At 36.6% G+C, this 22,626-nt stretch overlaps 2 protein-coding genes across 6 annotated transcripts in view; one reads left to right on the top strand and one right to left on the bottom strand.

Moving 5' to 3' along the window:
- BICC1 (BicC family RNA binding protein 1) overlaps positions 1 to 22,626 on the top strand; it is a 270,715-nt gene that overhangs the window by 81,819 nt on the left and 166,270 nt on the right. For 4 of the 5 annotated variants that reach the window (XM_041747647.1, XM_041747644.1, XM_041747643.1 and 1 more), the window contains exon 2: positions 9,657 to 9,703. Coding sequence is in view for 4 of the 5 variants with exons in the window: in XM_041747644.1 (XP_041603578.1) it covers positions 9,657 to 9,703 (47 nt within the window). In the remaining variant the exon portion in view is untranslated. Of the gene's footprint in view, positions 1 to 9,656; positions 9,704 to 9,747; positions 10,067 to 22,626 lie in introns of those variants that run through there. The other variant, XM_041747646.1, reaches the window with a different exon arrangement.
- Positions 18,924 to 19,905, bottom strand: LOC121486634 (non-histone chromosomal protein HMG-17-like). The gene has a single exon (XM_041747649.1). The coding sequence runs from the start codon at positions 19,859 to 19,861 to the stop codon at positions 19,589 to 19,591; it is 273 nt and encodes a 90-aa protein (XP_041603583.1). The 5' UTR covers positions 19,862 to 19,905; the 3' UTR covers positions 18,924 to 19,588.

Genomic DNA, 22,626 nt, shown 5'->3' with positions numbered 1-22,626 from the left:
AAATGCACTCTTTAATCCCCATCACCTATTTAACCTGTTCCCCCACCCAGCTCCCCTTTTGTTACCATCAGTTTGTTTTCTGTAGTTAAGAATCTTTTTCTTGGTTTGTCTCTTTTTTCCTCCTTTGCTTGTTTCTTAAATTCCACATATGAATGAAATCATACAGTATTTGTCTTTCTCTGACTGACTTGTTTCACTTAGCATAATACACTCTAGTTCCATGCATATCGTTGCAAATGGCCAAGATTTCATTCTTTTTAATGAATTCATTCTTTTTAATGACTGAATAATATTTCCTTGTGTATATATTCCACATCTTGTTTACCCCATTCAATTGTTGGACACCTGGGCTCCTTCCATAACTTTGCTTATAGCATAAGTAATGCTAATGCTATAAGCATTGGGGTGCATGTATCCCTTTGAATTAGTGTGTTTATATTCTTTGGGTAAATATCCCATAATGCAATTGCTGGATTGTAGGGTAGTTCTATTTTTAACGTCTTGAGGAACTTCCATATTGTTTTCTGGAGTGGCTGCATCAGTTTGCATTCCCAACAATAGTGCAAGAAGATTCCTTTTTCTCCATTTCCTCACCAACACCTGTTTCTTGTGTTGTTGATTTTAACTTAACCATTCTGACAAGTGTGAGATGGTATCTCATTATAATCTTGGTTTGCATTTCCCTGATAATAGGTGATGATGAACATCTTTTCACGTGTCTATTAGCATCTGGATGCCTTCCTTGGAGAAATGTCTGTTCATGTGTTCTGCTCATTTTAAAATTGGATTATTTGTTTTTTTGAGTATTGAGTTGTATAAGTTTTTTATATATTTTGAATACTAACCCTTTATCAGGTATGTTGTTTGCAAATAAGTTCTGTTCCATAGTTTGCCTTTTAGTTTTGTTGATTATTTCTTTCATTATGCAGAAGAAGCTTTGCATTTTGATGTAGTCCCAGTAGTTCATTTTTGCTATTTTCCCCCTTGCCTCAGGGGATCTATCTAGAAAAAAGTTGCTACAGCTGATGTCAAAGAAGTTCCTGCCTATGCTGTCTTCCAGGTTTTTATGGTTTATATTTAGATCTTTCATCCATTTTGAATTTATTTTTGTGTGTGGTATAAAAAAGTGCTCCAATTTCATTCTTTTGCATATTGCTGTCCGGTTTTCCCAGCACCATTTGTTGAAGAGGTTGTCTTTTTCCCATTGGTTATTCTTTTCTGCTTTTTCAGAGATTAATTGACCATATAGTTGTGGGTTTATTTCTGGGTTTTCTGTTCTGTTCCGTTGATCTGTGTATTTACTTTTGTGCCAGTACCATACTCTTTTGATTACTACAACTTTTTAATACATCTTGAAGTCCAGAATTGCTATGCCTCCAACTTTTCTTTTTCAAGATTGCTTTGTTTGGGATCTTTTGCAGTTCCATACAAATTTTAGGGTTGTTTTAGTTTAGTAAAAAATGCTGTTGGTATTTTGAAAAGGATCGCATTAAATGTGTGGATTGCTTTGGGTAGTATAGACATTTTAACAATATTTGTTCTTCCAGTGCATGAGCATAGAATGTCTTTCCTTTATGTCATTTTCAGTTTCTCTCATAAGTGTTCTATAGTTTTCAGAGTATAGGTCTTTGACCTCTTTGGTTAGATTTATTCCTAGGTATCTTAAAATTTTTTGTGCAATTATAAATGGGATTGTTTTAATATCTTTTTCTGCTGTTTCATTATTAGTGTACACAAAAGTAGCAGATATCTGTACATTGATTTTGTATCCTGTGATTTTACTGAATTCATTTATCAGTTCTAGCGGGTTTTTTTTTTGGTGGAATCTTTCAGGTTTTCATATATAGTCTCATGTCATTTACAAATAGTGAAAGTTTTACTTCTTCCTTACTGATTTAGATGCCTTTTGTTTCTTTTTGTTGTCTGGTTGCTGTGGCTAGGACTCCCAGTAACTATGTTGAATAGAAGTGAGATTGAATCAAGTGAGAGTTGGACATCCCTGTCTTGTTCCTGACCTTAGGGGGAAAGGATATTTTTACCAAAGAATCAGCTCCTAGTTTCATTGATCTTTTCTATTGTTTTTTAAGTTTGTATACTGTGTATTTCTGCTCTAGTCTTCTTTTTTAATTTTTAAGATTTTATTTGAGAGAGAGAAAGAACATGAACAAGGGAGAGAGGCAGAGGGAGACAGAAGCAGGAGCCTGATGTGAGGCTCAATTCCAGGACCCCGAGATCATGGCCTGAACCTAAGGCAGATGCTTAACCGACTGAGCTATCCAGGTGCCCCATCTGCTCTAGTCTTATTTCCTTTCTTCTGCTGGTTTTAGGTTTTGTTTGTTCTTCTTTTTCTAGATTGTTTAGGTGTAAGGTTGGATTGTTTGAGATTTTTCTTGCTTCTTGAAGTAGACCTGTATTGCTATAAACTTCCGTTTTAGAACCACTTTTGCTGCATCCCAGAGGTTTTGAACCATTGTTTCATTTTCATTTGTCTCCATGTACTTTAAAATTTTTTCTTTTCTTTTCTGATTGACTCATTCATTGGTTAGTAGCATGTTATTTAACATCCATATATTTGTGGTCTTTCCATATTTTTCTTATGGTTGACTTCTATTTTCATAGCCTTGTGGTCAGAAAAGATGCATGATATGACTTTAGTCATTTTGAATTTGTTGAGTTTGGTTTCATGGTCTGCTTGGTGTGGATCTGCTTTTGTTAATTTGGTTGAGTGTGCTCCCTGCTTCCTGGATCTGGGTATCTGTTTCCTTCCCCAGACTTGGGAAGCTTTCTGCTATTATTTTTTCAAATAAATTTTCTGCCCTCTTTTTGCTTTCATCTTCTCTAGGACTCCTATAATAAGAATATTATTAGGTTTGATGGAGTCACTGAGTTTCTTATGTCTATTTTTCATTGTGTCATTCTTTTTCCCTTTTTCCTCTCTTTTGTTCAGCTTGATTACTTTCCATTACTCTGTCTTCTTCTAGGTCATTGATTTCTTCCTCTGCTTTCTCTAGCCTGCTGTTTATTCTATCAAGCATGTTTCTGGTTTTGTTTATTGAACCCCTTATCTCTCCTTTGTTATTCCTTATCTCTGTATTAAGGATCCCACTCATGTCTTCCACTCTTTTCTCAGTCCATTGAGTGTCTTTATGATTATTACTTTAAATTCTTTATCAGGCATGTTAGTTATATCTGTTTCATTTTGATCTCTGGCTGTGGCCCTGTCTTATTCTTTTGTTTGGGACAAATTCCTATGTCTTCTCATTTTGTCTAAGTCTCCGTGCCTGCTTCTGTGTGTAAGACAAGTCAGCTGTGTCTCCTGCTCTTGAAAGTAATGGCCTTATGAAAAAGAGGTACTATAGTGCCCTGTGGTGTTTTTCCCAATGGCCTAACATTTCAGGAAGTGTCTCTAGTATATGCTGCATGTGCTCTTTGATATTACCGCTTCTCTACCTTTAGTTGTGGAGTTTGTTCTGACAGTCTTTTTTTTTTTTAAGATTATTTATTTATTTAAGAGAATGCAGAGCTTGTGAGAACACAAGTGGGGGTGAGAGGGCAGAGGGAGAGAGAGAAGCAGGGTCCCATCTGAGCAGGGAGCCTGATGTGGGGCTCTATCCTAGGACCCTGGGATGATGACCTCAGCTGAAGGAGACACTTAACTGACTGAACCACCTAAGCACTCCTCTCTGACAGTCTTTAGGTCAATTCCTGGGGTATTTAGATTGATTTGATAGTTATCTAGTTGTTTCTCTGGAATGAGGCAAGCCTAGGGACCGATCCCCACCACCATCTTCCTCCAGTCTCTCCTGAACATGGGGAATTTTAACTGTAAAACAACAAAAACATTATTTTAGGAAAAGCATTAAACTGAAGAAAACCATCCTCAAATTACCAATCACTATTTTAAGAAAAAAAATTTTGCCTGTTTTTCCTTGATTTTTCTCTATGGACTTTCTTTCTTTGTTTAAATTTTCAAAAGCGGGTGAGTTATATTTGTTCATTGTGGACTTTGAAAGCACACAAACTTTTAGAAAAGATGAGGTCTGAAAATCCTCACGCTTATTACTGTGATGTGCAACGTACAGAAGCCGCTGTTCACTACTGATGTTTAAACCTGGGTGTTTTTCAGTTCACTAGAGTATTTGAATGACTTTGAGGATTGAAGAAACTTTAAAAATAGACTTGATGTCTATCATTCATCAATCCTCAGAACTTTGAATGCCACTCTCAAGTGTTAGATATGATTCATGAACATAAAAAGGTCTCTGAGAGTATATAGTAACTGCATCTTCTACGTCTTTTTGTGATTCCTCTTTCAGTGAAATTGGCACAATTGTTATGGAAGTTTGTTGAAGACAGTAATATACAGAATAAAATACCTTGCATAGCTCTTTTAGCATATTGATTAATTGATCTGATAAGTGAATGTCTTAAAATTTTAGTAAAGTATTTTTGCAGAGAATTAGGCTACCTAAATGGTCACATTTATCTTTAGGTGACCTTCACATACAGCAGCCTTCTTAGTTGCAAATGTGCTGCAGTTGGGTTATGTTAAGAAAAAGGGGAAAATGCCTGTATCTTTATAGATTTGAAGAATTATTTCTCATTTATTTTTCTATTCGACTGTGTGTGGGTGTATGCGTGTGTGTGTGTGTGTGTGTGTGTGTGTGTGTGTTGGCTCAGATTCCACAGGATTGTGGAAAAACCCCACTGCCTATCAAGGGAGTATTTAAAGATAGTCCATACCGTGTTTTAAATATGAATACATAATCCTTGTGTTTTTAGATCTGACTCCAGAAAGCATCAGTTGTTATAATGGAAAAGCATTTTAGAGTGAAAGGGATATTTAAACAAGTTTCCATATGCCCCACAAAGAATTTAAAATTGAGATTTTTTCCCCCTTTAATTCAGTAATTAACTAGATTTGCCTTATAGTTTGGGGGAATATAATAGTTTACACCTGTTTCAACTTTTGCTGTTTTTATTGGCTATGGCTTTTGCAATTCCATATTTCTTGTGAAGCAAAAATATCAAAATATGGTGAAGCATTGGAGAAATTACAATAAACATAAAAATGAATTGTTTAGCTTAAATTATGAAATGCTTTACCTGTGCAATCTTATGAAGCCATGTTTCAGTAATATTGAAGTAATTTATTCCTGCTGTTCTATGTCATGAAAATAAAGACAGTTGTGTTCATTGGTAAGAATAATCCAGGGTTTTTACAATCAAATGACTAAATTTCGGAACATCAGACAGAAGTCATGTTATAAAGACAGAAAAAGCCTGCAAAATTGTTGTGTGTGTGTTCATGTTACTGTGGAATAAAAAAAATGAGAGTCTATTGGTGTATAAGAATGTGAAGACTCAGTTGTAATTGTTATACCACAGAATATAGTCAGACTTCAAGGGTCAAGGAGGGCCACAACATAAGGATGGCTTGGCTTATTTCACAGGCAACATTTGCCCCTCCAACCATAATGAAAAGACAACCATTGAGTCAAGATGTTATCATCTCTCTCTCTCTCTCTTTTAATCCAACTCTTAGATGATCTTCTAGAAGCACCCTTTATTCTTCAGGCGTGACAGGAGCTGCCCAGCGGTCATGTTGGGTTAAGAGTGAAATGAGTAGCTTTTTAGCACATTGTTCTAAATGAGAATAGCTAAATTAAATTTCTGATAAGTTTAGCTTGGGTGGATTGTGACCATGAAAATATCTTTGGGAAGTTGTCACTAAAATTAAATTTTGATTTTGGCTTCATCTTACTAGTGGTGGCTGTGAATATATCGGCCATGATTTTTAATTGAATAAGGTCAGAGCCTTGCCAATTTTGATTGATCACCATAGGACTTAAATATTCATGGAATGAAAGAGTGAACTTCTTTTTGTTTTCTGTATCTATAAAATGAACATATTAAATACTTAAGTTTATATCGAGAAGTAAATATTCTGCAAACCTCCTCTGCGCAATCTCTCATTTCTTCAGAGGAGTTTGGACTGTATTTGAGAATTGAGCTCTCAGATTTGAGCACAGAAGATCCCCCATTGGGATGGGGTGGCTTGGAGATACTTTGGGTGTTATGTTGTTCTCCTTTGATGTGGTGACTTCTGTGGCTTTGACAGCTTTGCTTGTGTGGGGTCAATAGAAGTCCTGTAGGAGACCCAGCAACTTGGGAATGAGATAAGGAATGGCTATTATACTTGTACCAACCATGTTTTTTTTTTTTTTTTTTTTTTTTTACTTACCATGGTTTGTATCTGAGGCAGTGGTCTATGTATCTGGTCAGAATCTTTTACTAGGGTACTTGGTGGGCTTGAGGAATGTACCGTACTTAGGATTTGAGGGAAAACCAGGCAGATTTGGAGCTTCTTATACATAAACACTTGGAATGAAAACAAAAGAATTTCAGGATGAGTATTTTTGGTTTCAGTGAGCATCCCTGCCTCCTTTTCCCCTTGACCTCCTAAGGTTGCTAAAGTTGCATGTTTCTTTTAAATTTTAGATGTTTTTCTGAACATAGTTAATTGTAATTTGAGTCTGTGGAAAATCCCCCCCCCCCCTTTTTTATTGATCCAGGGAGTAAAAGGCCATTCTGTGAAGTCTGTTTAGCTGGACTTGGAATGAAGGGACATTTCAAGGTTGTGACATAATGAGTTTATCATGAGCAAAATAAGTGTCCTAAAGGAAATGTCTGTAATAAAATGTATTATGAAATTTAAAATGATGAATTCTAAGTTGTGAAGAAGTTCCCTGTAGGTGGAAGGGCTCTTGATAGGTCTGTCTTGCTTAATAGGCCTTTGAAAATATCTTTGATTCTAAAATTTCTTTTCAAAGTAGAGTTTCCTCAGTGTCACTAGAATTTTTTCAAATCTTTGTGCCATGCTCTGCAATTTTTATCTCCAGGCAGGGCCCCTTCAAACTATTTTTTGCTGTAGAGATAAAGCCCAAGAAGTGGCTGAGTTGAAGTGCCTTCAAGGCACTTGATATTAGTTTTATGTCATTAGGTTTGGGCATTGTCCTTTTGTCTTGCCTAGGTGGCTGCTCTAGCTAGAATAATCCATATTTTCCAGTTTATTTAGAAAGTATGAGCTTTGTTTTATGGGTCAAATTTGCTATCTATCTATCTATCTATCTATCTATCTATCTATCTATCTAGTTAGTTAGCTAGTTACTTAGTTAGTAGTCTCCATGCCCAGTGTGGAGCTCAGTGTGCAGCCTGAAGTCATGACCCCAAGAGCAAGACCTGAACTGAGATTAAGAACTGTATGTTTAACTGACTGAGCCACCCAGGCACCTCTGCTTTTTGTTTTTTTTTTTTTAAGTTTTAATATTGACATATTTCCAGATTAGAGAGTGAAAAATCATAATTTGTAGAGTTAACTACCAGGAACCTATTTGTGGGAATGTGTGATTCAAATGCTCACATATCTTTGTTCAGTTTCTGTGCTAAGCTCATACTGTTGAAGGTATAGTATTTTTGCAGAAAGTAAAGTTAAAATGGTTTGGGATTATGTATTAATATGTTTTTTTGTGTGTTTTGTTTTTTGCTGTTGTAACAAAGTACAAGCATAATTCTTTACAACAACATAAATTTATTCTGCAGTTTCAGAGTTCAAAAGTCTGAAATGGATTTCATTGGCATATATCCATGTGTTGGCAGGGCCATGCTCCCTCCAAAGGTCCCAGGGAGAGTCCATTTCCTCGCCTTTCCCAGCTTCTAGAGGCCACTTACGTTCTTTCCTTGTGCCCCTCTTTGTCCATCTTCAAAGCCAGCAGTGTAGCATCTCTAATATCTTTCTCCTCTGACTTCTTTCTTTGTTCTATGTCTTGCTCTCCCTCTGCTTCTATTGTCACATTACCTTCTTGGATTCTGGACTTCCTGCTACTCTCTTATAAGAACATTGGGCCTACCTGGGTAATTCAGGATTCTCTTCCTGTCTCAGGAATCTTAATAACACCTACCAAAAATCCCTTTTGCCACGTAAAGTATAGGTTCCAGGAATTAGGACATGAACATCTTTGAGGGGCTGTTGTTCAGCCTGCCATTAGAATTTAAATTTTTTGTTTCTTTTTAGCTCTTGTTTCATACATTTTCTCAGACCATTTTTGGGAATCACAGAAACATGTATTCTGTGTTCTGTTCTGGTTTTGGATGAAAATATGTTGATAAAAATACACATTTTTATAAGATTGTAGAAGGTGTCTTATATTTAACTGTGAAATTAAAGTTGGTGAAAAAAAAATGAAATTTCAATATTTGCTATTTCTTTGAGGGCAGAGAGAATTTTAGTTTTGAGTCTTCTACCTAAAAGAATGACCTGCCACATTTCTTGGGTCATTAATAATTTTTTTAAATTGAGGTATAGTTGACACACAAGAGTCTTTAATAATTTTAATAAATGTCTTGGACACACACATGCATATATATGCATGTATATATAGTGTTCCTCGACTGTATTAACCAGTAGGTGTTTGGGGTACTATGGTTTTCCAGATTTCATTGTCTAGGAGTTCTTGCTCAGCTCATTTCCTTGTCTTGGTCCGGGGGTGGGGGGTGGCTTCTCCAGTTAACCACTCATCACCTTGCACCTGAATTTGAGACCTGTTTGGTGTTTGCTTGCTTGCTTTCTTTCTTTCTTTCTTTCTTTCTTTCTTTCTTTCTTTCTTTCTTATTTTTTTAGAGCATGGGTTGAGAGTGGGCATCAGGAGGGAGGATAGGGGGAGAGGGAGAGAGAGGATCTTAAGCAGGCTTCACACTCAGTGCAGAACCCGACATGGGGCTTGATCTCACGACTCTGATACCATGACCTGAGCCAGAATCTAGTGCTTAACCAACTGAGCCCCCCAGGCGCCCCTGGTGTTTGCATCTGAAAGATGCAATTTGAGGCTCTTGGCAAGCAGTTTGCTATTGGCCATGTGTCCTCTCTCTCCTCTCAGTCAAATTGCTTCCTCTTCTCCACAAATTAAAAAGAAAGTTCATGGAGTTGTAAGATTTTTGAATGTAGAGACTTGGGTTTCTCCTATATTTATAGGCTGCCAATTAGATATAAGAAAAGTTGTTCAAATGTAATGACCTTTTAATTAATCTGTGAAGTTTTATTGTTATCTGTGATCTTCACTATTACTATTTCATCCTCATGTTGTTTTGTCTCTCTCTTATGTGAATTAAGTGAATTAAAGTGGTATGATGCCAGCTGAAACCTAAGTAGATTATAGAGTCTGCAAAGCATAGAACAAAATAGCTCAGAGTGTAGGCTTTGTGGGATGAGCCATCAATTGAGAAGGCAACATCAATGCCTGGGATTGGTTGGATCAGATAGAGCACTGATTATATTGATAGTTGCACTTGTTCATGTTGTTCCTTAATTATGAAAGGATGAGATTAGTTTCATCTATATGTGAAAAGAGAGCCCCGAGTCTTTAATACAAAAAAAAAAAGTGTGAAATTATCTAAAGATGTATATTTGATTGGATTAGTGTTCTGTTTTTTTAGTGACTTTGCATCAAAGATGAGGCCTGTTCAGGCAGGCACCGAGCTTTGGGAGAGCAAGAATGGCATCTTTCTTACTTTTTTATTCTCATGCCTAATACTTGAGAGGTTTGAATACATAGGTTGAAAAAAGAAACTATTTTAAATATATACATTTTTATTTACAGCTGCTGCTGAAGGAAAAGGCAAAAGTGGGGAAGACTTTTTTCAGAAGGTAAGTTGCTTTGTACTCCTTTCTTGGTGATAATTAAGGAGAAATCAGCGTGTCTTAGTTGCTGCACTGGAGGCCCCTGAAAAGCTCCCTTCCCATATGAAGGAGAAAAGGTTTTGATGAGATAGCTGGAAATGCTCAGGGCAAAGAAAGCGTGAGATACTGTTTGGGAGGTAAGCATTCTCAACTTCAGGCTCCTCCTGAGGAAACTGTAATGACATTTTTGCTTGGGGGCAAAATGAAGGCAATGAAGGCTGTGTGCTGTCCTGATTAACTTCTTTCACTGCTCTCCCTGTTGCTTCTTTACTCATTTACATACCTGACCTGGACATGGAGTGGAATTCCTTACAGTTTTCCTCATTTCCGGTAAGCATGACCATGGGTGGGAAAATATAATCAATGAAAGATGCACCTTTAGACCTGTTTGCTCATTGTTGGTGACTGTGTCCAGTAGGGGTCCCTGACTGTCCTCTGAGAGTTCTGAACTTCATTGGAGCCAGTCTGGTTAGTCATATATAGTAAAGGGAAAGAGGAGTGGACCTGATTGAAAAATGAGTATGAGAAGCTATGATTAGCAATTGATTATTTCTAGTCGGCTCTATTTTAAAATAAGTGTTTTGTATAAGGGAAGATGCCTATCCTTTCAAAAAAATTGACTCAAGTTCATGTTCTTCTTTATTTATTTGGATTTATTATATTTGTGTCTTTGTTGTTGGGAGCCAAAAAACATGTGTAACAACAAATATTACAGGTGTCCTGAAGTGAAATAAAGCAGCAGCTATAGATGAGGTTAAATAATGCCATGTGGGTCTTCAGCCTTTGGAAATCACCTGTGTGTAACCAGATATGGTGTTTACAGCCTCTTTATTTTCTTGCTCTGTGTGATCCACATTTTTTTCTTTTTTGTCAACTTCATCATTTTCTGCATTCTCTTCCAAGAATATGGAAGCAAATATTTTCAGCTGACATTTGTATTGCTGTTTAGTAATTCTGAAAGTATTTATTTACCACTTGCTATATTCTTCACACTAGAGAGACTAAACGGCATAGTCCTTGCCCTGAAGGAATTAGCCTGATGTCTGACAATATAGTCATAGAAATAGCAGGAGAGTCAGAGCCATGGAGGGTTAAGCACTTGACTGGCGCTTTGGGAGGTAAGAAAGGACTTCTGGAGTACTTAAGATGAGTAGTAGTTAAGTGAAGAGGTAGGCTTGGGTGGGTTGGGAGAGTATTCTAGGCAAAGAAACAAACTATATGAAGGCTAAACAGGTTGGAAGAATTCCTGTGGCACTCACACTTCAGAAATTTGATTTGCACACATGACATCTGAGGCATTCATAGTTCATGTTGAGGTGAACTTATGTGAAGTGCATTTTATGTGAAGTACCTTATTTGTATGGAGGGCCTTTCCTAAAGGTGCTTAAGTTTTAAAAGTTTAAAAATGCTATGCTGGCCAAGTAGAACATGTCAGACCACAGTTTTCCACCTCTCTTTAGGCTCATGCTGTTGAAGTTTCTGTACTATACCTGAAGCCCCTTACTTGGCATTACCTGGTAAATGGTTCATATCCAACTTCTCATTACATGGGCATTTCAGAATCCCCTGCCTCTACCTAAGGCAGGCTTACCATGAAGGAAGAGAAGACAAATAGCAGAAATCACAGATCTGCCTTGGGTTGGCCGTGAAAGTACAGATAGATGTAATTCATGGGAGGATTTTATTTCATTGTTCTTTAACTTGTGGATAGATGTAAAAAGCAGATTGCTCAGCTTTGTGTGACTGACACATTTGAAAAACTGAATCAAAACATGGTGTATGTGGTCATAAAGGACCTTCATTCTTAGAAGATTTGCTAATATTTATCGCTCTTTGTGGAGCCATATATACATTCCAACAGTTTAAATAGAAACACATGTTTGAATCCAGGAACATGTGTGTCTCCAACAAACCATGAGTTGGAATCATAGATTCCATTCTTGGTCACAGGTTAATTAAGTCCCTGAATAACTAAATAGGGGTAGTTTTTATTTATTAATTTTCTTCTTTAGTTTAGTAGAGTATCTTCCTGATAAGTGTCCATGCAGGATTTGGATAGTCACCCTGGAAAGAACCTGTGACTTAATAAAAAGCAAACATTCCAAATTCCAGAAGAGTAATTTTCAGTGTTTTGACCAGACGGGAGTAGACATTATGGTTCATCTACAGTAGAATGAAGTAATGGAGAAGTATTGAATTGTTCTCCAGGAACTTTCTTTTAGTTTCACACGTATTCCAGTTTCACATAATGACGTTTTGGGAACCATTTAAGAACAAGAAATAGGCCACAATGCTGATCATTAGCATCTATGAGAAAAATAAATTTCTTTTCTCAGAGTTAGGCAAATGTGAAGGCTCTTATATGCTTTTTTTTTTTAATTTATTTATTCAAGAGAGACAAAGAGAGAGAGGAAGAGGGAGAAGCAGACTCCCTGTGGGGAGCCTGATGCAGGACTTGATCCCAGGACCCCAGGATCACAATCTGAGCCAAAGGCAGATGCTCAATCACTGAGCCACCCAGGTGCCCCTTATATGCTTATTATTAGAATATGTTTTGGTTTTGACTCTAGGTATCACAAAAACTAAAACTTCTCTTGAGTTGACTTTAAAATTAAAATTTGACCACCTTTGTTATTTTATAACATTTAAGTCTGGAAGGATACCTTCCCAGCTTCATACTGGCTGTCTCTAGAGAGGAGATTGGAGGAGTGTGAGACATATGTGTTACTTTGTTTTTTGTACCATTAAAATGTATATAAAATCATAACAATATGATTATACTAAATTTAATTATTTTCATGAAAAATTAGAAGATAAATTTAAAAATCCTTATGAATAAAAAAAATCTTTAAGAATTAGATTTGGTAGATTCCCGCAAAGGGTTTAAATTGTAATTTAACAACTACTAAGGTCATCAAATATATTGTTTCAGATTTGGAGCTGTAATAGTAGTTGCTTAGTTTACACTTAAACTTCTCCTGTAGAATCACATTTGTTTCAGAGATTTACCTGGTTTTCTGCATACTATGTTATTCAATGTATTTGAAATGTTTTTTCCCCCTGGTACCCTATTAGACTATTAGACCAAAGGCTAACCTGTTCTAGCAAGAAACCCAATGGTTTAGTGGCTTAAAAAAGTTATTTCTTTTACTTTCTTGTAACATGATAAGGAGAATATTCCCCCTTGATGGGTGGCTCTGTCCCATGCTGTCAGTTAAAGACCCAGATTTCTTCTAAGAAGTAGCTGTGCTACTTTACTTCATGTGGGTGAGCACATGTCCAAATTTGAGCTGGTAAGAAAAAGGAAGAGTATGGAGGAAGTATGCCCCAGTCTGAAGGTCCAGGCCTGGATGTGGCATATGTCACTTCTCATATTCCATTGGAGAAAAATTAGTTATGTAGCCTTACCTGTCATCATGGGTGGAGGTAGAAGGAGCATATGGAAGGAGGATTGATTTTGCAAGCATTGTCTACCAGAAGATGGATAGTTATGAAAAATGTATGTGGTCGGAGTATAAGGTCTTCCTGTGGTATGCTTTGAAAACTTTTATGTTAGTTTGTTAGGGCTACTAAACACTGTACCACGAACTGGGTGGCAACAGAAATTGGCTACCTTACAGTTCTGGAGATAGGAGTCCAAGAGCAAGGTAGCAACAGGGTTGGTTCCTTCTGAGCTGTGAGGGAGAATCTGTTCCATTCCTCTCTGAGTTTTTGGTGATTTGCTTACCATCTTTGGTGTTCCTTGGCTTGTAGAAGCATCTTCCCCAACTCTGCCTTTGTCTTCACAGGCATCCTCCTTGTGTGTGTCTCTATCCAAATTTTCTCTTTTTATAAGGACATTGGTCATACTGATTAGGGCTCACTCCAGTGATCTCAGCTTACTAATTACATCAGCAATGACCCTATTTCCAAATAAGGTCGCATTCTGAGGTACTGGGAATTAGGATTTCAACATAGGAAATTTTTTTGTGGGACAGAATTCAACCTATAAACACTTCTAAATGGGGGAAATCATTCTGTAGAAAAATTTACTATAATTAGAAAAATTTCCTAAAACTGTAAACTGTATTTATCATGTATTAATGTATACATTTTAACTGCCTAGTCTTTATACTAAATTTGTTTTTTTTCCTTATTATGAGTCATTTCTAAATTGTCTAGAACAAATATATAAGTAACAGAAGAAAGGGAAAAAAATGTAATCTGTCATCCCATCTTTGAAGGAGAACTATTTATATACCCTTCACATTTTTTCTGTGTATATTAAAAATGCATGTAGAGTGCTTTTTAAAAATATTCTCTGATTGGCTGATAGAATTATAAATCAGACTGCATTGGATACATTCCAAGTGTTTTTATGCTTTGCAAGATCTCCAGTAGTTGTATTTTTTATTCTTTGGCTCTAAATACTCACAAAAGGGAGGGAATGTATACAATTTTATCAGTATTCTCTGTAGTTCGTTGTCCACCTCTTATGGCAACTTTAATTGAAACACATGGAAATGATCTGCCAGGAGTTTTACAGTTCTTTGGGCAGTTGTTCATGGCTTACTCACTGTCTGTCCTGTTTCCTTTTAATCAGTTCTTTTTTCCCCCCCTTTTTTTCTTGTGAAATGGCCAGCTTGGAGAGAAAATGTGTTCCAGTATATTAGGTGGGGATGAGTATAGGGATTGTGCTACAAGTGTGACTCATCAAAGCACAGTGCTTTATTTAGGAATCCTGAATCCCAGTGGTTGAAGAAGACAAAATCCAGTCAACATCATAATTGATGAAAGCCAGGTTTTCCATTGCATCAGGTTATATACATTATTTCTCCCCAAAGTACACGTCACACATTTTTAATATAGGGACATTTTATAGTCTTAAAATGTGTCAGTTTGGAAAACTGATCCATAAACTATGGATTTCCATGAAAGCTAACGGTAAGACTAACATAAATAAGATACTGTTTGGTGACTTATGTGGCATATTTTTAGTACCCTCAAACCCATCCTCTTAAGGCAAACAGATTACTTTTGTCATTTTAAGCCTGGAAAGTAGCAAGTGTTGTCTTCTGGGGAAAGTTGTGGATAGAGTATTTGTTTCCCTCTGTACCACAGAATGAGTGTTTCAGGTGATCTTAGATGAGGACTTCTTTAAACTTTTTACAGGGCAAGGGCTAAGGCAGAAATTATAAAATTGCTTCTAATTTTTCCACTTTCATTATTTGTATGTGTTGAATAGATCATAGTCCTCTGGTAATAGAGATAAGTTTTGGTTTAATTATTTAAAAATGAATTCAATTAACTATAGCCCATGATATAGTTTCTCTAACACTGAGAATTTATGTTTAGACATTTTAAATTCTATTTAAATAAAATTAGGATATTTTAAAGTTTTGATCTTTGTTTCAATAAGTAATGTATTCACATGGTTCACAATTCAAACATTACAAAAACGTGTACATAAAGTGAAGAGTATTTGGTGTCACAGTACTGAAGATGTGTGGAGAAGGCTATGCCGATTATAGTGTTGATTTTAATCTTATGCAAGAAAAATCACCAATGGGTGTCTCCACTAACGGGCAGTTAAGTCTTGAAGCTAACATTCAGAGATGCTGACTTTTTATTCCTGATTATAACAGTATGGCCCTGAAAGTAAGTTTCAGTGAGAAACTTTGTCCTCATGGTTCTTTCCTATTCCTGGCTAAATAGGGATAACTGACCATATATAAGACTTAGAAAACTAGAACAACCCCCTGAAATAGGTTGTCTGGTCATGTTTTTGAAAGTTGTTAAAGGTAAGAATTGATCTTTTTTTTTTTTTTTTTTAAGAGATTTATTTATTTATTTGAGTGAGAGGGAAAGAAAGAGTATGGGGGAGGGGCGGAGGGAGAAAGAGAGACTCCTCAAGCAGACTCACTGCTGAGTGCAGAGGCAGACTTAGGGCTCCATACCAGGACCCTGAGGTTATGACCTGAGCTGAAATCAAGAGTCAGACACAACTGACTGAGCCATCCATGCACCCCGTGATCCTGTTTTTATGCCTTATAATTTGTTCTTTATTATCTGACAGATAAGGGTGAATGAGAAAAGATAAGAAAAAGGCCATCTAAGTAACATGTTCATCATTCTTCTAGTCTTCTAAGTTCTGTTTTGATATTTTATCTGACATGAGAAGCCTAGGTTTTAGGCCCATGTTTGTAGTGTGCTGTATAAATACATGTAGAGTTCTATCATCATGTTATATTTTGGCTCTATTTCTGGCAGCCATTTCACACAAACACTTTATGAAAATCCATTTTGTCTTTTATTCCTCTCTCTGCAACCATGGAGTAGGGGATGTCATTAAGATTCCTGTAAACTATATTGTTGATGGTAGTCAATAATACCCTAATTACTACTATGATTTTTTAAAGTAAGTAATAATAATTTTAAGTCAGTATCGGGTGAAGTTTAGTTTTTTTCCAGTTAAAATATTCTTTCTTCTTGAAACCAAACTCAAAGCATTGGGTCATGTGGAAAATCAAATGGAATTTGATTTGAAATAGGTTTTTAAAGAAGGGTCACTAAGTAGGACTCTGGATTAGTGGCATGTAGTATACCTTGGATAGAATGACAATTGAAAGGTCCATTTAAGTGATTTATTGATCTGATTTTTAAAAGGCTTTTATATTATATTGTAAAATGTTCTACCTGAATGGATTAAAGTGTTTAATTCCTATAATTGTCAGCATTTCTCTTAATTGAAAAATATTGAGATACAAACTGCTTTATTTATGGGTGATATTAAGATTTCAGAACAATTTTCACATTACACAGGTAAACAAGAATTACATTAATAAACTGATAACATGGGATCCCTGGGTGGTTCAGTGATTGAGCATCTGCCTTCGGATCAATGTGTGATTCCAGGATTGAGCCTGCATAGGGCTCCCTGTAGGGAGCCTGCTTCTCCCTCTGCCTGTGTTTCTCTCTGCCTCTCTCTCTGTGTCTCACATGAATAAATAAATAAAAATCTTAAAAAAAATAAACTGACAGCATACGAATATAAATGTATTTGTGGTGGTTAGAAGCATTTTCTCAAGATAGTGGCATTAATTATTTCTGAAGAAGGATTAAGTTTGATTAGTTCTAAAAAAAAAGTTTGATAAGTTCTTTGTTTTTTTTTTTTAAAGATTTTATTTATTTATTCATGAGAGACACAGAGAAAAGACAGAGACACAGGCAGAGGGAGAAGCAGAATGCCCACAGGGAGCCCATGTGGGACTCGATCCCAGAACTCCAGGATCATGCCCTGAGCCAAAGGCAGACGCTCAACCACTGAGCCACCCAGGTGTCCCAGGTTTGATTAGTTCTAGTCACAGGGGCCTTGCATTTGCTTTGGTAGTCTGTATATGTATGTATATTTAATTATGTCCTTTGATTGTCATATGATTTAAATTATTTTTAAATCTAAGACAAATTCAGTCTTGTATATACATAGGACACCATCAGATGTGTCTGAAAATCATTGTAAAAGGATATTCATTGTGGTAATATGTATAATAATTAAAATTAAATTAAAAGTAACCTAATTGCTTAATTTAATGCTTGAAACATGCTATCTCCAAACTTTATATTCTTAGATAGGCATTAAAAATAATACTTTTTTGGTAAATATTTAATGACTTGAGAGAATGATTATCATATAAATGCAAAAATCAGGACAAAAGGTATATAAACAGCTTGATTCAAATTTTCATGCCATATATTTATGCCTTGAAAAATGATTGGGGTTGGATTTATGCCAAATGATAACAGTGATTGTCTTGGAAGTGAGATTATTCTTTAATTTGTATTCTTTCTCTGTACTTTCCTGTAGTGGGTATCTAAAACTTATAAAACCAAGATTAACAACCACTACCACCTCATGGAGAAAAGCAGGTCATCATGGTTAATAGTTTGAGGTTGCTCATGTATGCATAAATTGTTGTCAGTTTATAGCATATACAATATTTTGTTGAAAGGAGTCTGAGAGGTCTTAGTGCTAATTTTTTTAGAAAGGCTCTCCCCATTTGCCCTTGTTTTGCCATTTTGAGGTGTAACAATTTTTGAAGATGGTTTTTACAACATTCCATGTCTTCTTCACACTAAAGTTACTTAGTTTCTGATTTATCGTATGACTTAATTTTCAGACCTCTCAAACAATTCTATTCACTTTCAGGAGCAGGGTCACTGTCCCATCTTATATCTGGCAACAGTATTTTGTCTGTACAATTATAGTGAGGCCATAATATCTGTGATATTGATGTGATTCAAAAGTAGATAAAGATTTCATATCCATCAGATACTGTGTACATTGATACAGACATGTAGAATTGATATTTCTTGCCATTCTTCACCCAACTGAAGAAGGAAGGCTAGCCCTGATTCATTGCTAGGTACATGACATAAAATGGTGATACTTGATTTCAGACTGGCAGGTCACACTCACTTAGATACAGTTCACATGCTCTGTCTCTTACTCTAAGCCCTCCACCTCACATTTGGCTTGGAGATGACGTGGCCATTATTGTGACCAGCATAGCAAAGCATAGAAAGCATGTCTATGAAAGATCTTACCTGGCTCTGTGACTCATTGGTCAAAATTCCTGTGTGATTTTCTTTCTTTATTATGGATTCCATAAAGTTATCCTATAGGGTAAAAGACTCAGCCGAAGGATTATAGTCCATAAAATGATGGGGTCAGTCTAATGCCATTCAGTGTGACTCCAGTGAATACTGTGATATTTAGTAAAGAGTTTAAGCTTTATTGATTTAAAGTAGGTCCACAGAAGAATTAGTACATTTTAAAGTTGGATATGGTGATATTTTTCTCTTCTAGACAGTGCTCTGAATAGTCTTGGGTTGAATTTTTTCAAGATCAGACAGTTAGCTGGTGGCCACCGACTTGAAGAGTACTTTTCTATGACAATGTTTGACTCTTTTTTTTACTGTTAATAAAACATAAATGATTTTCCTTAAATCATCAATTATCATCCCCTCTTGGGTGGTCTGTGCTTCTTTAGTTAAGAGGATGTCTATCTTTTTTTTTTTTTCCAAACTGTATCCAGCTTTATTAAAGATACTTTTCATAAACACACATGGTATTTCAGGCAGGACATGGGCAGACAGTCGTTAACAGTATACAACAACTTTCAAACTCCCTTCTTCAATGGACTACCAAAATCAGAAAGCCACTATAAAACCCAATGAAGTCTTCATGTAATGCTCTGAACTGGGAAAAGTTTAGAGTGAGGGTTGACAGTTCACATTTAGCATGTTATTTAATAACTTTTCACAAGCTCACCCTGACTTTCAGGAAGTGAAATGAAAAATGTCAGAAATATCAATCTGAAAATCCACAAGCTAAAAAAGGAATTCTTTTGAGGGACACCATCTGATTGGTGGCACTGTAAAATCCAGATTGCCTGACATACTGGGAACCATTTCATGGGGTCAGGTTCCAATAGGTCTCTGGGTTTAAGCAAGTCAAGTCTATGTTGAAGGCAGAGAGGGAGAAGAGGACATTAAAAAAAATGAATTTTAGTTTTTCCACGCCACCAAGGTGGCTCATGTGTGTCAACATCAAGGAATCCCTCCTGCTGGGAGCCAAGAGGAAGTTTCTCAAAACTAGAAGGGAAAGTTGTTTTTCCCCTTGCTATCAAACTACCTTCAGAAATATTCTATTATGCCCTTCCCCCAAAACAACAATAAAGTCTTCCGTGTGCTAACAACATAGCTTAAAAAAAAAGTAAAACAAAATTCTGCAATTTTATAAAACTTGATAAAAAATAGTATTTCAAACTGTACAGTCACCAGAAGTACACAGTTATCAAAAATGCACACACTTCACTTGGCATCTCCAGCACCTTCAGCTTTCTGTGCCTGGTCTGTTTTGGCTTCTCCATTTTCTGCAGGGTTATTTCCATCCTTGCCAGCATCAGCTTTCCCTTTTTTCCCTTTGGGTACCTTCTCTCCCTTCTTTGCAGGGGCCTTTTTAGGCTTGGGTTCTGGCTTTGGAGGAGCAGGTTTAGCAGATAACCTTGCAGATCTTCTCTGTGGCTTATCCTTCACCTTGGCTTTATCTCCTTTAGTATCCCCTTCAGCCTTTCTCTTGGGCATGGTGGTTACCGCGGCGGGATGTAAGTGCTGGACGCGGGAATTCAGCAGCACGCGGGCTTTGGCCGGTCTGGGGGTCGTTCTCGCCTCTTCTTCACACTGCTCCAAGATAATGTCTATCTATAAAGCTACAAGTTACGCTAAGAGTAGGGCTCTGAAGTAAGGTTGTTATAGTGCATGAGAGGGATAACTACGAGACTGGAGGCAAATTAACATGGTAAAATAAATGGTATGGATTTTGTAGTCCTTTATATCTTGTTGTAACAGGTTTCAAAATCACATTGAGGTTAGTTGTTTTGAAGTTTCTACCTCTGATATCTTATTCTATCTAGAAGACTTAAAATAATGGTTTGTTGTAATCTCATGAACCAGTCTTTCCTTGAATTTTGGGACCCCCTTTTTTTTTTTTAAAGAACAACCTTTTTCTTGATTTGCTTAGTATTTTGCATGTTTTAAAGACAAGGTAGATTATTTTGGAATTTATTCTTTTGGTAATTCAAGTCTTACTTTGTGTCTCTGAATAGTACTTTTACATATATGTGCTTCATTGTATGCCTGCTTTCCCACAGACCCACTGCGAAAAAGGAGAGGAGCAAGCTATATTTTGCACTACCTCACTCTGTTGCCTAGCTCATCCAGCCACAGTCAATGGGTCTAGTTGTGGGTACCAGAGCTGCTGATAAACTTTCTGTAGGCAGCGGCCATGCCCAGTGTGATGGGCTTTGAAAACTCACTGAATGATACTCATCTCTAACAAATTGGGAAGCTAAGACCTTGAGAGGTAGTGGGAATGGAATGGGAAAGCTCTTGATGTAGTAGGATGGGGTGAGGGAGAAATCAGGGGGACGGAATTGTCCAAGGAAAAGCTGGACTTATAAGGAGAAGCAGCTGTCAGTAAGCAGAAGCAGCCCATCCGCAGAAGGGAACGTGGAGCAAAAGAGAGAGGTAATCAGACAGAGCAGAAGTGAGCTACGCCCCTACAGAGAGCTGGCAGTTTGTGTTGCTTCTCAAAGTTTGATCTGTAGGCATCCTTGTAGTCCTTTCTCCCTTTCTTGTGTAGTTGAGAAATCATGAGGCCTTGTAGTCAAGATGCAGACTAAAACATATAAAAGGCATCCAATTACTTGAATACTTATATAATTGTTTCTCTTTAAAAAGCTTATGCATTATGTGTAGTTTAACTCCTCATTGGTTCAAATTAAATTTTATCCTTAAAGGAGCAGTGCTCTTTAGATGAAACATAAGGATATTTTCTTAAAATCCTTTTTCTTAAAACCTGTCATTGGAATGAATGAATATATATATATATATATAGCAACAATACCACAGTGTGTTTAAAACATGAAAAAAACACTATACTTGTGTATGATGAACACTTTATATATATATATACACACACACACACACACACACACACACACACTATATGTGAATAGTATTCTTATTTAGGGTGTGTTTCTTTTTGCTAGTCCGTTGCCAGCATTATTCAAGGAATAGTAAGGTCATTGCTATTAATATCCTAGGTGGAAAAAGCTGGTGCTGTCCTTATTTTCCAAAAAGATTTTGTTGTGGGATTTCTTCTTTTTGGCCGTTGACATTAATGTTGTTTTAGTCAATATTATACCTTTTGTGGGAAGTTTATAGTCAGCCAACATGCAGAGGGATTAGTACAGCATGAAACATTTTCTGTTTTTCTTAATTGTGGTTAAGGAGAACTCTTTGTTACTCTATGCCTCTTTATGTAACATGATCCTTGAATTAAGTTATTAAATATTCTGAATGTTATTCTCTTATTTTGTACATTTAACAATTGCGGCTTGTCGCAAACTAGTTCTTTTGCAGTTTTTTTTTTTAAATTTCTTTGGGCATAAATTCCTTCTTGAAAGAGTTGCCATTTGACACTTTAAGTGATGAAAAAATAGATCTTATTACCTTTCTTTTTTCTTTCCTTTGGTGAAATCAAAATGCTAGGAGAAGTGTGTATGTGTTTCCTTCCTTAGCATTTACTGCTTTTAGTACTGTGGTCACCCTAGATTATCAGTCATTCAGATTTTCTGCTTTTTAATGGTTAAAGTGATGATAGGTGAGGAATGAAGGAATTTAGCCAGAGATGAAACTAACTACTGGCAAATATATAGAAGCTTCTGTATTTCTTTCTTAGTTTTTTCTTGTGTTCACCATCAGTTACTTTTTTGAGAGAATAAAACCACCCCAGCTTCAATTCCCATGTGCCTGTTTACTTTGGAGTTACCAGGAAACCTTAATCTCCTGTGAATGAGCAAACGTTTAACTTAGTTTGAAGTTGTTTTCTTAAATCGACTTCTTGTTAATTTTCCTGTGGGATCTTTGAAGACAATGGTCATCAGTCAGTAGGAGGTGCTGTTTGAGGAACTCTGTGGCATGTTCCCTAGGTTTGCAGGTTTGGAGAGCCTGTTTCTCATTCATTCATTTTCATTCATTCATTCATTTTAAATTCATCCATTCACTCATTTTTAAAGATTTTATTTATTTATTCATGAGAGACACACAGAGAAGAGAGGCAGAGACACAGGCAGAGGGAGAAGCAGGCTCCACGCAGGGAACCTGACGTGGGACTCAGTTCCGGGTCTCTAGGATCACACCCTGGGCCGAAGGTGGTGCTAAACCGCTGAGCCACTCAGGCTGCCCTTTCTTGTCTTTTAGCTAGTACCTTGAGAGGGAGGTATTCACAAAATCGAGGACATAGTATATTTCAGTACTTAATTGGAACATGGATATGTATTTCCTCT

The sequence above is a fragment of the Vulpes lagopus genome, chromosome 3 (genome assembly GCF_018345385.1).
Source record: "Vulpes lagopus strain Blue_001 chromosome 3, ASM1834538v1, whole genome shotgun sequence".
Lineage (NCBI taxonomy): Eukaryota > Metazoa > Chordata > Mammalia > Carnivora > Canidae > Vulpes > Vulpes lagopus.
The sequence above is the reverse complement of the archived record's forward strand: the minus strand, read 5'-3'. Positions and strand labels throughout refer to the sequence as shown.